At 37.4% G+C, this 18,619-nt stretch overlaps 1 protein-coding gene across 3 annotated transcripts in view; it reads left to right on the top strand.

The window, feature by feature from the left end:
• ric1 (RIC1 homolog, RAB6A GEF complex partner 1) overlaps positions 1-18,581 on the top strand; it is a 44,955-nt gene extending 26,374 nt beyond the window's left edge. Inside the window, exons 5-27 of one of the 3 annotated variants that reach the window (XM_051876819.1) lie at positions 875-1,017; positions 1,315-1,451; positions 1,715-1,806; positions 2,527-2,615; positions 5,002-5,146; positions 6,018-6,066; positions 7,336-7,482; positions 7,716-7,913; positions 8,004-8,042; positions 9,145-9,255; positions 9,330-9,419; positions 9,505-9,665; positions 10,020-10,158; positions 10,293-10,409; positions 11,313-11,555; positions 11,628-12,032; positions 13,607-13,765; positions 13,844-13,980; positions 14,149-14,444; positions 14,969-15,169; positions 15,252-15,429; positions 15,730-15,918; positions 16,049-18,581. In XM_051876819.1, the coding sequence (XP_051732779.1) occupies positions 875-1,017; positions 1,315-1,451; positions 1,715-1,806; positions 2,527-2,615; positions 5,002-5,146; positions 6,018-6,066; positions 7,336-7,482; positions 7,716-7,913; positions 8,004-8,042; positions 9,145-9,255; positions 9,330-9,419; positions 9,505-9,665; positions 10,020-10,158; positions 10,293-10,409; positions 11,313-11,555; positions 11,628-12,032; positions 13,607-13,765; positions 13,844-13,980; positions 14,149-14,444; positions 14,969-15,169; positions 15,252-15,429; positions 15,730-15,918; positions 16,049-16,343 (3,760 nt within the window). In that variant the 3' untranslated portion in view covers positions 16,344-18,581. Of the gene's footprint in view, positions 1-874; positions 1,018-1,314; positions 1,452-1,714; positions 1,807-2,526; positions 2,616-5,001; positions 5,147-6,017; positions 6,067-7,335; positions 7,483-7,715; positions 7,914-8,003; positions 8,043-9,144; positions 9,256-9,329; positions 9,420-9,504; positions 9,666-10,019; positions 10,159-10,292; positions 10,410-11,312; positions 12,033-13,606; positions 13,766-13,843; positions 13,981-14,148; positions 14,445-14,968; positions 15,170-15,251; positions 15,430-15,729; positions 15,919-16,048 lie in introns of all 3 variants that reach the window. The other 2 variants (XM_051876818.1, XM_051876817.1) reach the window with 2 other exon arrangements.
• The last annotated feature ends 38 nt before the right edge of the window (positions 18,582-18,619 follow it).

An 18,619-nucleotide genomic window follows, 5' to 3' on the forward strand; every position in this document is an offset into this window, starting at 1 on the left:
TTACTGAATGAATGACGCAATGATTCACGCATTAACACAGTGATTTACCGCCACCTACTGGTAGTTTTAGTATTTAAAAGTGTTACTTTTCACGTTTTTATCATCATTGCATATTTCTCAATTGAGCTTTTTTATTTAAAACCTTAATGTTGTAAAGGTATTTCTAAAGATAAATAATGCACTGGAAAGTCGATTTTAGGGGGCAAATATTATCCTTTAATGAAAAAGGTGCAGTCTAAGTGGAAGAGAGGGGGTACGCAGAAGGATGGTGAATGCCTCAGGGGGTACTCCACTCTTAAAAAGTTTGGGAACCACTGCACTAGAGAAATGAACTCTAGAGGGGAGCATTTCAATAAATATATGCGCCATATGAGCTGATATATTCATTATATTTACTTCACCTGTCTTAATTATTTGATATATCTTTAAATAAATTTGTCATGAAAACAGGTTATGACAGTAACTGTGTAAACGATCATATTTCAAAAATAAATTGGAGTAATAATTTTATGATTAGATTAGAAGAAGTTAATGTTTTAAATTGACATGTTTTATTATTTGATTTGTGTTGATTATTATATCTAAAAATAAATAGCAGCTGAATTTAATAGTTTGGGCTCTGTTGTTAATTGTAACCTTTAATATTATAGTAATGTGCAAGAAAGGGCTTCCTGTATATAGTTTACAGCATTAGCTGAGATAACATTTTCTTGAGGATTTTCTTGAATTTATTTAAAGAGACACAATTTGTTCAATAAACCTCTGTTTAATAAAAAAAAAAGAAGAAAAAATAAGCAATTTCATGTTGTACCGAACACGTACCAAACCAAACCCAGATTGATCTGAAGTGTGTGTGTGTGTGTGTGTGTGTCAGTCTGCAGACTCTGCAGGAGGATCTGTTAGTGGCGACGGCGGACGGTTACCTGCACATGCTGCACTGGGACAGCGTCAGTAACGGCCGGAGAGCAGTTAACCTGTGCACTGTCCCGTTCTCCCTCGACCTGCAGTCGTCCAGAGGTCAGACACAGTTAAACACATGACCCGTGATGATCCTGAACAATGAAAATGTGTTCAGATCCACTCCAGTCTGTTCCCGTGTGTTTATCTCTGACGTGATGTAACGTGTCTGTCAGTAACATGACCTGACACAATCAGACAAAACTTGATCTGAATAATGACACTATTGTCTTTTTAGAGCTTCTTTACAGCTGAATTTGAAGTTTACATCTTCCTGTTTATTATTGTGAAGCTGCTTTGAATCGATCTGTATTGTATAAAGCTCTGTAGAAATAAAGCTCGACTTATTTGCTCTAGGAGGGCCGTGTTTGGACCTGGAAGGTGTTTACATTCGGGATATGGAATATTGTGCTACGCTGGATGGATTTGCTGTCGTGTTTGATGACGGGAGACTCGGATTCATCACGCCAATCGCAAACAGACTTGCCACAGATGTAAGAGAGAGTTTTAACCAGAGTTAATTTAACCAGATGAGTTATTATAACTGATACTGTATGTCAAGTTTATCTAACTTTAACTGGAGCTCTCTTTGAGATGTTGCTCCAGCATGACAGAAGTTGACTGACCACAGAAGGTGGTTTACGCTCATGTCTGAGAATGCAACATATGTTTAGATTGTGTTCTGAATTTAGAAAGACACTTGACTTGATGTGTTTGTGTTCATGCACTAATGTTGTGTGTGTGTGTTTCTCTGCAGCAGCTGCAGGGGGTTTGGGCCGCCGACGTCTCTGATGGCACATGTGTCGCCGTCAACAACAAATACAGACTCATGGCCTTCGGCTGCGCAAGGTGAGAGTGTGTGCGATTGTGTGAGATACAGTCTTCTAAAGAAATGAAAATACACAAGTGTTCACAAGTTTGGGATCAGGAAATTTTTTTTTAATGTTTTTTTTTTTTGTTTTGTTTTCCTCATTTGGTCACCAAGGCTGCTTTCATTTGATCGAAAATACAGTAAAAACAGTGAAATATTATTAAAATTTAAAATATGTTTTCTATGTGAATATATAGTAAAAGGTCATTTATTCCTGTGATCAAAGCTGAATTTTCGGCATCATTACTCCAGTCTTCAGTGTCACATGATCCTTCAGAAATCATTCTGATATGATGATTTGATGCTCAAGAAACATTTATGATTATTATCTGTTGAAAACAGTTCATATTTTTGTGGAAAATGTGATGAATTTTTTATTTTTTAGGATTCTTTGATGAATAGAAAGTTCAAAAGAACAGCATTTATTTGAAATAGAATCAACATTATAACATTATAAATGTCTTTACTATCACTTTTGATCCATTTAATGTGTAATTTCTTTAAAATAAATCTCACTGACCTCAAACTTTTGTATCTGTAGTAATATTTTTGTAGTTATTCTCAGCCTTGATATGTTTAATCAGGTAGAAATTGCTCTTTTTTTTTTTTTTTTTTTTTTGAGCAAAATCATCACAAATCACTGGAAAAGTGTGTGAATCGTGTTTCTTGTGTTGAGTTGTAACGATTGTGTGTTGCAGCGGTTCAGTGTTGGTGTACATGATTGACAGCTCTACGGGATCCATGCAGCTCTCTCATAAACTGGAGTTAACCCCTAAACACTACCCAGGTGAGACGCACTTCATGCCGGAACAGGGTGTTTAACATTAAAACAGCAGTGAAACCACAGGAAGTGGCTTCAGTCCAACCCACCATCCACAAAAGCCACAGAGCCTTTGTCACAGATGGAGGATGATCCTTTTATTTACTGTTCGTACATTTAACCTCAGACCCACAATCCTCTCTGATCCCCTGATCCAGTGTTCGGTCATGATCTGCTGACGCCCCCTGATGGCTGCTGTGGGAATCACATCATCTGATCACATGAAGCTCACAAACCATCAAATCACTGACTGGTTTTTCTTAGAAGTGTCAGTCTGTCAACTTTGTTTCCTGATGAACTAAGATAAATCAGTGTAACAACAGGAAGTTACTTAGTATCACATTTCAGCTAATGGTGTTTATTTTTCTCTGTAATGTATGCCAGACTAAAATAATTGATCCATATATAAGACATCGAAGGCTCAAACTGACTTTCCTTAGCCAAATTTGGGGGATTTTTAACCAAATTTAATTTTTTTTTTAACTTTTCTAGATTTTTTTTTTATTATTATTATTCTGTTGATTCTTATGAAGATTTTTAATGAGGCCAGATTAAGTTTTAGCTTTTTTGGAGACACAACTTTTTATTTTAATAATGTATTATTAAATGTTGAAAATAAACTTAATAAGTGCTGTAGAAGCATTTTAGTTTTTACTTCATGTTAACTAATGTAGTTAACTAATGTTATCAAATGAAACCTTGTTGTAAAGTGTTACCTATTTTTAGAAGACCCCTATTGAAATCGTTACTTTTCTTATTATTCTTCTTCTACTCTTGAGTCTATGGCGGAACCGTATGGTAAAAAGTTATGAAATTTGGCACACAGATAGAGGACAGTCTAAAATGTTACCATAGCAAATTTGGAGTCTCTACGTCAAACCCTCTAGCGCCACCAACAGTTCAAATATTAACTCATGTTTATGCTCATAACTTTTAAGTCCTAGAAACAAAATTCTTTTTTCATTTCCATCATAAATTTTCCACCATTTTGAATTTTCTGAAAAACTTTTTCGAACTCCTTCTAGAGCGTTTGTCCAACTTGCACAAAATTTGGTATGTAGCATCTACTCACACTCCAGGCAAAAAGTTATTAAAAGATTTTTTTTATTGGCCAATCCGTTCTTGTATAGCGTGTCAACGAATTTGACAGCGAGAACGCAAAAATTAATTTGATGCTGTATTTTCACAATGATTTGGTGTATTGACACCAAACTTGGTAAATGTCATTAAAGGCATGACTTGGGGGTACATACACAGTATCGTCACAGCGCCACCTACTAGTGCTGAGATAGGAAAAATGGCTATTTTTGCTTATAACTTTTGAATGCCTTGTCCTAAAATCATGGGCATGCTGAGTTGAACGATACCAATTTTCTTTGGTCGGCCATTTTGGGCATCGGCCATTTTGAATTTTGTTATAAAATGCTGAACGTATCATTACGAAACTCTGTATGAGTCATCGATGTTCTGAGAGGACCTGTAAAGTTAAAGGTCAGCGCACCCTAGTGGTCAAGAGATATAATAAAATTTATGAAAATGCTTATAACATTAAAAATTCAACATATTGTCATTTAACTTACATCATTAGATGATTGTCCTACGATACCAAATTTGCCATGTTCTACCATACTTACTGTCCGCCATATTGATTTTTATTCAAAACCTACTTTTTCGAACTCCTACGAAATTCCGATTTGTACAAAATTTGGTATGTAGCATCTACAGACACTCATGACAAAAAGTTATTAAAAGATTTTTGATATATTTTTGTTTTATACTGTGTCAACAAATTTGACTGCGAGCACATCAAAATGGATATGTGGCTGTATCTTTGCAAAAGTTTTGTGTATTGACACGAAACTTGGTACATGTCATCACAGGCATGACTTAAGTGCATGCAGAGTTTCATCATAGCGCCACCTACTGCTCAGAAGTTATAAACCATATTATGTTAAAAGTGCTTTAACTCATGTAATTTAAACAGCTTTATCCTAACCTCATAATCATTATTAAAGATGAATTTTTAAAAACATTCTGTATTTTTTTTAATGTTTTATGCATTGTTATATTACAGTACAATCAAACTACACTTGAATTTTTTTACACAGATTTTTCCTTAAATGTAATTTTGTTGTTGTTGGGTTTGCTTTCAGATTGTCTCATTGCATATCTTGTCTGCACAAATTGGTAAAAAAAATGATATTCAGAGAGGAAAGAAATCACAAACAAACAAAATTCCCATTCCAGCTTACTTTTCCATATGTTGATCCTCATTTCTCTGTCTTCTGGAAACATTTACCCTGGTTTAGTTAGTCTGAAGCTCCTTTTAACCTCCCTCCCGCTCTCGTCCCAGATGTCTGGAATAAAACGGGCCCTGTGAAGATGATCCGCTGGTCTCCGGACTGCAGTGTTGCCATGGTGACGTGGGACTGTGGCGGTCTGTCCTTGTGGAGCGTGTTCGGAGCTCATCTCATCTGCACACTCGGAGAGGACTTCGCGTGAGTCGCACAAACACACTCACATGACTTTATCATCACCACGGTTTTACTGTCTTTACTATACTGTAACTCAGGTGATGCCACTAGTTGTTGAGTTTTGCATCTTGACTTTTTTTCTCGTCTCGTTAGTATTACCTAACAATGCATTAACTAATATTGCATAATTATAACAGGCTTTAATTTCTTTATCCAAAAATCAAATGTCTAGCTACTTTCTTGTAATATCATGGTGTAATGGGGTCAGTTGCATAAACTTAGCCACTATGTTAAGACCGTGTCTTAAGAACTAGTTTGACCAACTTGCAGTTAACCAAGGTGTAATCTGTCTAACTTTTCCAATTTAATTTAGACCGATCTAACTTTTTATGTAACTGACTTAAAGTTATGACCAGCCTTGAAGAAAAATTTTAGATGACTAACTTGTAAGACTAGTCTAAGCAGTTTAATGTCAGATTTTTAATTAAATTCTTGACAAACAACACAGTTGGCATGTATAACAAAACTTCCTGATGAGTAACCACAAATTACAGTGTTTACATTTAAAAAATAATTGGTAAACCTGATCCTAACATTAACTAACAATGAGCAATACATTCGTTACTGTATTTATTAATCTTTTTGTTAGTTAGTTTGTGAGCTAACAATGAGCAATATATTCTTACAGCATTTATTAAGCTTTGTTAATGTTAGTTAATAAAAATGTTCATGTTAGTTCACAGTGCATTAACTGATGTTAACAGATACAGCTTTTGGTTTTAATAATGTATTAGTAAATGTTGAGATTTACATTAACTGAGATTGTTAGTTCATGTGAAGTAATGAAAACTTATTGTAAAGTGTGATTGTTTGTCTTGATGTTCTCCTGATGCAGTTATCGCTCAGACGGCACGAAGAAAGACCCTCTGAAGATCAGCTCTATGGTGAGTGTGGAAACATGAACTATTATTCACCATCATAACACGATTCATAACCAACTCAAAAAAAATTTTTTACGGTGCACAAAAATGAAAATTATTTTAGTATCGTTGAGATACTATTATAGTTTTGTTCACGTTTTAAATTAGACTTTATTTTTTGTTTTCTGTTGTCATTTTAATTTTAAAGTTTTAGTCTTTTTTTTTCTTTTTTTTTTTTTTTTAGGGTTTTTTTTTTTGGTAACATTTTACAATAAGGTTTTGTTTTTAACATCAGTGAACTACATTGGTTGACAATAATTATGAACACTATTTCTACAGCAATTATTAATCTTAGTTAATGTCAATTTTCAACATTTACTAATACATTTTTTTTATTAAAAGTATTTGTCAACATTAATGCACTTTGAACTAACATGAACAAACAATGAACAATTATATTTTTACTAATATTTTTATATTTTAAAGTTAATATTTTTTATATTAATACGTTTTTTAAATTAATAATTAAAAAATAATTTGCTCATTGTTAGTTCATGTTAACTAATGCATTAAATGATGTAAACTGAGACCTTATTGTAAAGCATTACGATATATATATATATATATATATATATATATATAAAATATAATATAATATAATATATATGTGTGTGTGTGTGTGTGTATATGTGTGTGGCTGTAGTTTGCCTTTTTTGCCAAATAATTTTGTTAGATAAATACCTTAACCAAGTTTAGTGTGTTGTTCTCCCCTCATATTTACAAAATTAAAAAAAATATAAAATATTTTCAATATTTTAAGTTTAATTGAACTTGTAGGGTGATTTAAAAACACTCCTGGCATCACTTTTGGCCAATACTGTATATATGAAATTTAGTTTTAGTTATTTTAGTATTTCAACTTAAACCTTGACAACTAGCTTTATTTTATTTCAAGTAATGAAATTATGGTTATAGTTTTATTGCACATCATCAACACCAAGGTCATGGTTTCGATTCCCTGATCAAATGTATAGCTTGAATGAAATGTAAAGGCAAATTCACACTGCACCGACAGACGGCGTCAGTGTGTTACCCATATTGCCGTCTGTCGGAGCTTGTTTTCTCCAATTGAACATGCTGAATCGGCGCTTGTCAGGTCGTTGAATGTCTGAAATGTGACTGTAATCTGGTGATTGTCCCTGTTGGTCAGTGTCTGTCGGTGTGAATTGGCCTTATGTATATTGGCCTGTATAACAGCATCTGCTAACTGCATGACTGTGTGTGTGTCGTCAGAGTTGGGGTGTGGAGGGATACCACCTGTGGGTGATCAGCAGCACGGACGCCACTCCTGTGGAAGCGGAAGGAGACGAGAAACTCCAGCAGGCCGGGATCCTGCAGTTTCAGTTCATTAAGAGCGCGCTGACCGTCAACCCGTGCACGGTGAGAAACGCTTCATTCACACTGCAGGACCTGATGCACAGATGTATTACATTCTCTTAAAACAAACTGGCTGCGTTTAATGACTCTCCATTAAAGTGCATGTGACTGTTCAACCCTCTACGCACACCTTAGCAGTAGAATTGCCATTGGCTAGTAAATTTTCTTAGTTTTACACTGATTTTATTTGTATAGATACAGTATAGATGGTCTTACATCCGTGTGTGTGTGTTCAGAGTAACCAGGAGCAGGTGCTGCTGCAGGGAGAGGACCGTCTGTATCTGACCTGTGGAGACCCGACTCAGGCTCACAGCGCGTCGGACAAGAGCTCGTCGCGGGACAGCGGCAGCCCTCTGCACCGGCCGTCAGCGTCCACCCCTCTCTCTCAGGGTCTCAGCACTTTACTGGGCCACAAGCACTGGCAGGTGGTTCAGGTACATGATCACACGCTCTGAGCTCCATCACAAGCTCAAGTTGTTTCATCTCAGAGTCTGAAAGATGCTTTATTTTCCTCCTCTCTGCAGATTCACAGCACATATCTAGAGACAAACTGGCCCATCAGGGTAAGAACCGCCACATTGTACTCATTTTCTAAACACTTAATACTATTTTTATACTATTAAGACTATTTTAAACTAATTTAAATGCACCACAACACATTTGTTGCCTCATACAACGTCGCATATGACTTTAATGGCTATATGTGGAATATATATACATTTCAAAGTGCAATATATCTCAATATACACTACCGTTCAGCAGTTTGGGATCAGTAAAATCATTACTTTTATTCATCAAGAATGCAGTAAAATTATAAAAAGCGACAGTGAAGATGTTACAAAAGATTATATTTCATATAAATGCTGTTCTTTTGACCTTTCTATTCATCAGAGAATCCTGAAAAATACAATGTATGATGGTTTCCACAAAAATATGACTGTTTTCAACATTGATAATAATCATAAATGTTTCTTGAGCAGCAAATCATCATATTAGAATGATTTCTGAAGGATCATGTGACACTGAAGACTGGAGTAATGATGCTGAAAATTCAGCTTTGATCACTGGATATAAATTACAGTTTACAATATATTCAGATAGAAAACAGATATTTTAAATTGTAAAAATATTTCACAATTTTGCTGTTTTTATTGTATTTTTGATCCATTAAATGCAGCCTTAGTGAGCAGAAAATCTTACCGACCCAAAACTTTTGAATGGTAGTGTACATTTTATTAACCATGGCAATATATTTATGTGGAATATTGTATGTATTTCATAGTGTGCCTCTGTCTATATACTTGTAATTCTTAATTTTTAGCTTTTTAAGTTTAAGTGTCCATTGCTTTCTGAAAGTTGCCAAAGTTTCAAATGTATATATTTATATATACATATATATGTTGTGATTCTCCTTGTAGATATTTGGCTCGGTTCGTGGCTTATAACTCTTCAACAAAAACTTTTTAAAATCCCTGTGGGGGAAAAATTAATGTGAAAAATACCAGCACTGCTGAAAAAGTGGGCGGGCACTAATGCTCTCTATAGATGTAGATATGCAAATGTGGGTGGTCATATGTTAATGAGCTTGTCAGTGTTCCATTTGGTTCCAAAAATCCTTTTTTTTATGAAATGAATGATTTATTCCTGTTGTCTTTGTGTGTTTAGTTCGCAGCTATAGACTGGTCTGGTCAGTGTGTGGCCGTCGCTGGTCGCCGTGGATTTGCACATTATTCCTTATATAGCAGGAAATGGAAACTGTTCGGTAATGTCACGCAGGTAAACGCAGTGTTTTTTCATTCCAGTGGTAAAAGCCTGTGATGGAAACTTTCTAAACTGATGTGTGTTTCCAGGAGCAGAATATGGCGGTGACGGGCGGTCTCGCGTGGTGGAACGACTTTGTTGTTGTTGCCTGTTATAATTTCATCGACCGGCAGGAAGAGGCAAGAACGATTACACAAACATTCCTCTGATTTGTCAGTATTGATTTGTGTTTAATCAACTGTCTTGTGGTTTCATGACTTATAGCTGAGGCTGTACGTCCGCTCGTCTAACCTGGATAACGCGTTTGCCAGCGTCACTAAACTTCACGCCGACACGCTGCTGCTGAACGTGTTTCGTAACGTGGTGATCCTGTTCCGGGCCGACTGCTCCATCTGCCTGTACAGCATCGAGAAACGACACGACAGGTGACACACACACACGCTAAAATAAAGAGATGATCAGTGATAAATGTACTAGTTTATTTTGTAATAATCCAATGTGTGTGTATAATTTAGTGTTATTTATTTATATATTGTAGGGTTTTTTTTTTTTTTTTTTGTATTTCCAAACCTTGACTTTTCTAAAGAGCCTTTTCATAATAATTGAAAGTGTCAATCAGTGGTGAATAATTGTATTTAATTCTGTTATTTCAAGTACTTTGGTGCTCCATAGATATGACCCAGAATGCCTATTTTTTTGACACTTTTATGTTTTGCAAGATAAATGTTTTTGTATTTGTCATTAACATTTCTTGAATGTTCTCGTCTCTCTGTCATCAGTCCGAACCCGTCAGCCAGTGTGGAGCTGTTGCAGGAGGTCTCCATGTCTCGCTATATTCCTCACCCTGGTCTGGTGGTGTCTGTGACCCTCACGTCAGTACGGACCGAGACCGGGATCACACTCAAAGCCCCGCAGCAGGTACACACGCACGCACGCACGCACACACTCACTCACTGACACACACACACACACACACACACACACACACACACACACACACACACATACACACCCATCTGTATGTGTACTCATGACCCGTCTGTGTGTGTCAGGCCTGTTCGGCTGAGAGTATCCTGTTGAATTTGGCTGGTCAGCTGATCATGCTGCAGAGAGACCGATCCGGCCCGCAGGTACGAGAGAAGGACACGCCAGCCAATCAGACGAAGCTGGTGAGTTTGATGCCCCGCCCCTCATCCTGATCTTATAGTTGGGTTCTGAAAGGAAAGATCTCATTCTTTTTCTTGATAAGGAATTGATTATTAACGATGACTTATCCGTTTAAGACAGACGTACTGTGAGCTCCGAGGTTGTTAATCAATGATATATGCTTTTGTTGTTTCAGCTTTTTTTTTTTTTTTATAAATAATCACATTTAACAGCAGTATTCCTGATGAAAAACTACATTACCTATGATTCTCCTGAGAAATCGCCACCAATACTAATTATACTTCATATCATATACTTGATTATGCAATTTACATAATTGATTCAATCTCCCTACACTCTCAAACTATTGTATCTAAGCATACTTTGCAAAAAATGTTAAATTTATTGTTTATATATACACGTATACAAACACAGCACTAGATCAAAAGTCTCTTCTGCTCACCAATTCTGCATTTATTTGATCAAAAATACAGTAAAAACAGTGGTGATATAATGTAAAACAGCTGTTTTCTATTTGAATACTTTGTAAAATATAATTTATTCCTGTGATCAAAGCTGAATTTTCAGCATCATTACTCCAGTCTTCAGTGTCACATGATCCTCCAGAAATCATTAATATATACATTATCAACATCTTTAAATCAATAGTTTCATGTTTCTCTATTGATTGTCATGTGCAATGCTTCATGGGATTGTAGTTCTTAACCTCATTACAGCTGTTAAGTTGTATGTTTGTCTTTCTGTCCTGTTTTCAAATACTTTTTTGCTTCAAATCAAAGTTTGTGATTCTCCTCATAGTTTTTTTGGCTTTAACGAAGACTAGGCCGCTGAAAAAGTGGGCAGCGCTGTTGAATGTCAATCTGTGATTATCTGACGTTTAACTAATGCGTGACTCCCTCCGGCAGCTTCCGTTCTGTCCGCCGGTGGTTCTGGCTCAGTGCGTGGAGAACGTCTGGACCACCTGCCGCAGCAACCGCAAGAAACGCCACCTGATGGAGGCGCTGTGGCTGTCGTGCGGAGAGGCAGGGATGAAGGTGTGGCTCCCTCTGTTTCCCCGAGACCACCGCAAACCTCACTCCTTCCTGTCGCGCAGGATCATGCTGCCCTTCCACATCAACATCTACCCGCTCACCGTGCTCTTCGAGGACGCGCTCATCCTGGGCGCCTCCAACGAAACCATGCTGTTCGACGGCCTGGGCTCGTCCGCCGAGCCGCTGGAGGCGCTCTTCCCGTTCTGCACGGTGGAGCGCACGTCCCAGATCTACCTCCACCACATCCTGCGTCAGCTGCTGGTGCGAAACCTCGGCGAGCAGGCGCTGATGCTGGCGCAGTCCTGCGCCTCGCTGCCGTACTTCCCTCACGTCCTGGAGCTCATGGTGCACGTGGTGCTGGAGGAGGAGGCCACGTCCAGAGAGCCCATCCCCGACCCGCTGCTGCCCACCGTGGCCAAGTTCGTGACAGAGTTCCCGCTCTTCCTGCAGACCATCGTCCACTGCGCCCGCAAAACCGAATACGCTCTGTGGAACTACCTGTTCGCCGCCGTGGGGAACCCTAAAGACCTGTTCGAGGAGTGCTTGATGGCGCAGGATCTGGACACGGCAGCGTCATACCTGATCATCCTGCAGGTGAGACACAAACTTCACCTGAGAAACACGAAATAAACACCACATTTAAATAAATACCAAAACACTTGAGATATATATTGAAAAAATAAAATACTCTTGAAATAAGTCACCATTATCTGTAGGTGCTCACCATTTATGTTCACATTTATGTTTACATTTTCAGTAGTTTAACCCACTTTGAATGGTCTGTGATTTAACAAACAAATAAATAAAATTAGACATTTTTCATAGAATATTTTGTAAGATCAGATCAGAAGTACATTTAAAGAATCTTTTTATATTATTATCGTTAGCTAAAACTAAAACTATTAAAAACATTTGTTAATTGAAATAAAGCTGAAATTAAATTAAATATAAATATTAGTTAGAATTTTTATTAGATATGTTGCCTTGAGATAAGTGTAAAATGAAGCACTAAAATTATTAACTGGAATTAAATAAAAACTGAAACTGAAATAAAAATAAATTAAACCTGAACCGTGATATAAAAATAATATTAATATAAAAATTAAGCTAAAATTAACATGTAAACTAAAAACATAAAATTTAAATCTAATTCAAAATATTAATAAAACTAAAATAAAACTTAATTAAAAACTAAAATAACACTGATACAATAATTAGTCTCTTTTTTTATATGTTGAGTTTAATAAAATGTTTTTATTTATTATATTGTAGATTAGTGGTTAGATTCTGTGGTGTAGCAAATATATAAATAAAAAAAATTGATGTCAAGAAAATTTGAAGTAATTATGTTGAAAGATGGACCCAGAAAAACTTTATAAGGTGTTTGTAATTATATGTTATTGTTGAATGTTGAATCTGTATCTGCCATGTAATTGCTTTTTGAAGCTGATATGGCAATAAATAAACAACTTTTAAATTAAAGAGCATTTTAAAATTCCTAAAAAAAAAACATTAATTCTTACAGATTTGTATGTATTATTATGAGCTCATAAAAGCTGCTTAAATTACTTGAGATCTGACAAAAAAACACATTAGCTAGCAATTCCTGCATTTTTCAATTAAAAATAATGTTTATTTCTACCCATTAATCTTTTCACTTGAAATGTGACAAAAATAATGTTACTAAAAAGAGCTTCTTGTCAACATTGATTGTTTTTACATTTGAGCCATGAATAAAGTGACCTTTAAATCTGCGTTTAATCGAGCATATTAACTTTTTATTTGGCGTGAACAAATTATTTCTGTGAAGTGGCTTCATTATCTTTAATTTTAATATCTCTAGTTTTTAGACTTGCTGTCTAATCAACACATTTAAGACAAATATTCTCAATTTGAGCATAACTATTCAAAAAATTTTTTTGAATAAAGATTCTTTTCACATAAGATTGTATATCTGCCCTCTCAATCAGGTTTGTGTTGATAATCATGCATATATCATATTTTATATTTTACAAATGTCGTCTTTTCTGGATGAACTAATGGAACAATTATGCATTTCTAAACCCAAAGTCCTAAATGGCTTTTTCATGATAATAGAGAGGGCATCTATTTAAATAATCTTATTTTATTCATATTATTTTTATGATTTTTGTATGTGTTCATCTCAGAATATGGAGGTTCCAGCGGTCAGCCGTCAACACGCCACTCTGCTCTTCAACACGGCCCTCGAGCAGGGCAAATGGGATCTCTGTCGTCAAATGATGCGCTTCCTCAAGGCCATTGGTTCAGGGGAGAGCGAGACTCCGCCCAGCACACCCACCACACAGGTGAGAATTCGACAGGCCGCGCTGAGAATGATGCTCCGTGTTGAAGCTCATGTGATGGTTTGAGATGTTTGTGTGCAGGAGCAGAGCTCCACGGGCGGCTTTGAGTTCTTCCGTAACCGCAGCATCAGTATGTCTCAGTCAGCTGACAGCATCGCAGGCGGGAAGTTCAACCTGCAGAAGACCCTGAGCATGCCCTCCGGCCCGTCCTCCAAAGGGTAACACAACATACATGATTCAGATGTTAATCTCACAGCTTCATCAGACAGTTACGCAGTAGTGTTGGGAGATCTGATTGTTTTGTTTGGACAGTTTGTTCATATAAACCGATTCAGATAATAAAGATTCTTGTGTGTGTGTGTGTGTGTGTGTGTGTGTGTTCTCAGTGGAGACCGCTGGTGTAAGGACAGCGACTCTGCGGAGAATCTCTACATCGATATGATGCTGTGGAGACACGCGCGCCACCTGCTGGAGCAGGTGAGACTGCGGGACCTGGGCTGTTTCTCCGCCCAGCTAGGCTTCGAGCTGATTGGCTGGCTGTGTCGGGAGCGCACACGGGTGGCACGGGTTGATGATTTTGTTACTGCCCTCAAATGCCTGCACAAGGACTTCCTGTGGCCATTCCCTGTGATCCCAGCATGCTCCATTAGCTCGCCACTAAAGAACGGACGCTGCCGCCCAGGTGTGTAAATGTTTTTTCCACCTATTGTCATAATCAGTTTCAGAAGACAGGTTTTAAACTACAAATGTTAATATATATTAAATATGATCTATATTAATAAATCATTGTGTATATATGAAAAATATAGAAAGAAAATGTAAAAAAAAAAAAAAAATTATATACAACATTTAGAGAAAATAAAAAATAGTAAAATCTCATATATGTATATAAATAAATATATATATATATATATATATATATATATATATATATAAAACTTTTTTTTATTTTCTCTCTAAATTTCATATAATATATTTCTCTATATAATATGAAAAAGATAATATTTATATTTATGTATATAAAATTTTATTATTATTATTATTTTTTTTTATATATATATTATTGTTTTTCCAACTTTATTTTTCTTTTTTTAACTAAGGTCCATCTAATGTTAGTCTTTGGCTTGTGTGTGTGTATATATATATAATATATATATATATATGATTATGACTCACCAATCACATTAACTCTCTCTCTCATCGTAGTGTTGAGTTCTCGTTTGCTGAAGTCTCAGTCTGCGGACAGTTTGCTGATCAGTGACATGGACACCACGCCTCCTCAGGTCACCACAGCCAATCACAGCTGGCTTGATGGCTTGGGGGCGGTGTCTAAGGAACTGGACTCCGCCTCCTCTCACGGAGGACCGCAGACGCAGGACGCTTTTCTCTCTCCTCTTATTAACAAAGGTGAGAGAATAAAATCTGTCTTTCTATATCTGTCTCTCTCTCTGTCTTTCTGTCTTATATTTCTTTTGGTTTATCTATTCAGCAGAGGAGTACAGCGTCGGTTCAGCCACGGACCTCACTGAGACCAGTTCAATGGTGGATGGTGATTGGACGATGGTGGATGAGAATTTCTCCACCCTCAATCTCACCCAATCAGAGCTGGAGCACATCTCCATGGAGCTGGCCAATAAAGGGCCGCACAAGAGTCAAGTGCAGCTGCGGTGAGTCATCATGAGCTCATCAACCGGGAACCAATCAAATCACTGACTATGTTTGGAATGACATACTCCTTCTGTAGTCTTTTCTTCCTTATTGTGCCGTATATCTGAGTGAAACGGCTTCTGGAACAAGAACAAATGTAAGGCAGGGCTTGATTTTGTCTGTGGGGAATTGATTTGATGGTTGAGATTTGCTATTGGTGGATCTCATGTGAGTGACAGGTTGCCCCACCCTTGTGCCAGTAAACAGATTGAATTGAAATGCGGTTCTGAAGATGCTGTTGTGTGTGTGATGGTTTTCAGGTATCTGCTGCACGTGTTCATGGAGGCGGGCTGTCTGGAGTGGTGTGTCATCATCGGGCTGATCTTACGAGACGCCAGCGTCATTAAGCAGGTTGTGGGGTTCTTGGACAGTCCAGAGGTCCCGTCAGAAACGGTCCAGAGCATCAGAGCTGGTCTGATAGCTGTCGACCTCTGGGTCTCGTCTGATTGGTCAGTATTATATGGTTTATCATATTGAGAAAATTGAATGATGAAGAAGCGATGAAGAAAAAGTAGTTCAAAAGTTTGGGGTTCAAAATGTTTATTCACTGACTTTCTCTCTGTTCTGATTCCCTGTCAGTTTGGGCTACAAGCCGTTCCTGAACCTGATTCGCCCGCAGCTGCTGAAGCTGATGGAGGTTCCTGTGGAGCAGGTGCAGCCTGAGGCGTTCCAGCCGACCGGAGCGTCCAAGCTGTCGGAGCCGCCGCTGCTGCTGCCCAGAGCCGAAGACGTCCGCGGGGTCGTGACCTCCGCTCACCCGCTGCCTCTGGATGGCCCTTCCGGAGCCAACGCCCGGCCGCTGGACGACACACCAGAGGCAGCGCAGGAGGAGGAGGCGCTGGAAGAAGGGTCGTACGACTGCACCCTCTCATGACCCTTGCAGCTGAGGAACACTAGACGCGTTTGTGCTGCTCCGTGACCGTGTTACAAGTGTGTGAGTGTTTGGACACGAGCGTGAGTGTGTGTTTGTCTTTTTATTTGATTTCAGCTCCATCCAGACTGCAGTGTTGTGTGCGTTTTGCCGTGTTTTCTCCATCCTGTGGTCAAATGCGTCGTTTTTTTTTTTTTTTCCTCTTCACATATAAAATAGACATATTTTTTTGTCTTATTTTATTTTATTCTTTTTTGTCATTTCCAGGACAAATATTTAAACTTTCTTAAATCAAGATACATTTACTGGAGAAGCATGTTAGGTCTTGTTCATGGAAAAAAGTATCAAAATGAAGCGAGAACAAATATCTCATTTGAATGAAGTTAATTTTCTGACTCCATTGGCAGATATTTGTTCTTGTTTTAAGCATAAATTTCATTTTGATAAGATATTTAGTGTTGTTTTCCTATTATAAATTAAGTCAAGGCATAATCAAACTCATGCATTATTTATTTGGCAATGTTATTTTACAGCCAAGATGAAAAACTCTATTTCTGATAATTATTTTCTGTCATTAATCTTAAATATGCATTTTTTTCATCACTATATTTTTCATCACTATATTAGATGTATTTATTGAGCATAAACTTGATCATTTTGATGCATTTTTTACTTAATATCTTCAAAATTACTTAATATCTTCAGTCATTTTGCTTCTCCAGTAAATGTATCTTGAGTTCAGGATGATATTTGTGCTGAAAAAGACAACAAAATGCAAAATAAGACAAAAATAAGAAAGAAATAATTTTGAGTTGTCGTTACAGCATCAGGTCTCACGGCCAGCTTTACACCAAATAATGATTTCATAAAACACACACACACACGCACACCTGCGTTTCTGCTTTCATGAGTCAGATGAAGTGTTTATCACCATGTTTTTTTATTGTTTTTGGTTTGTTTTTTTTGTTCTGGCTTCATGTTTTAATGTTAATCATGAAATATCAGCCCATTTTATTCGATGCAAATGTATTTGAGGAAGACTTCAGACGTGTTGAGGTCATACATGTGCGTCTCCCTCGTCTGTGGCGTCTGATCTGGATCATGTCTTTTCTTCAGCTGCCGGTCTGTCGTTTTGTTCTTTGTTTTTAAGGCGTTTCTGATTCCAACACTAGTCCAGTGCTTCGCTGTGCTCGTGTGCCTTGATGATGATGATGATGATGATGATGATGATGATGAAAGTTTGGGAAAAACATGCCTGATGAATGTCAAGCAGATCTTCATGAAGGCATTGACGCAATCAAACATGCATTATTTATTTCTCCACATTACTTTACAGCCAAGATGATAAAATGTATTATCTTTCTGTCAGTAATCCTAAATGTGCAGTTTGTCATCACTATATCTCGGCTGACAGCATTATTGCAATCTTTTTTTTGCGTCGTTGCAATTTTATGTTTATTTATTTGAGGAGCAGCTGGACAAAGAGACGGACGTTTTTCTTTCGTTTCAGGGAGTCGCGCGCGATTTGTGTGTTTTCTAATATCTGAACGGCATCATCAGTATTAAATGAGTGTTCAGTGTTCGTCTTCATGAACATCATGCCTTCAGAACGGACCAAATCATCTACACTTATGGAATGCCTTTGTATTATGATTATTATTCTAGTTATTCTAGTTCTTATGCATCATTGACTGTCGTCTCTGAGTATTTAGCAGCTTTAATGAGATGCATCTTTATTTTAATGTTTTATTTCCCCCTAAACGGCTCGAATGAGCAGCTTAAACCAGTCTGTGGTGGTTTAAGCCGGTTCATAGGGCTGCCAAACCAGCTGACAAGTGCCCAAACCCCTGTAAGACCAGCGGCGCGGAGCAGCGTTAGGCTGGTTTAAGTGGTTTCTTCTCCTCCTAACGCAGGTTTATGTTCTCGTGAGGAACGTATGCAGTGATGATCATGATATTCACAAACCAAAGAGCTTCTGGACAGCCCTCTGTGTGTGAGATTCACTGACATGTTCATGGTACAGATTACCCACAATCCCTCTGTCCCGCTGACGTCACTGGACTGATGTTGAGCTGGAGGGTTTTATCTGGACGTTTCTTCATCTGTACAGTTTAAAGGCTCCAGCGACCCTGGAGTTTCTTCTCAATGCAGTGTACAGAGAGTTTGCTGTACAATAACTTTTCTACTCTGTTTTCTATATTTCCTGTACATAAAGAACAATAAATTATTTTTTAAACATCATGTGTGCTGTATGTTTTGATCAGTTTCAAGTATCTTCA

Source organism: Ctenopharyngodon idella, chromosome 21, assembly GCF_019924925.1.
Source record: "Ctenopharyngodon idella isolate HZGC_01 chromosome 21, HZGC01, whole genome shotgun sequence".
NCBI lineage: Eukaryota > Metazoa > Chordata > Actinopteri > Cypriniformes > Xenocyprididae > Ctenopharyngodon > Ctenopharyngodon idella.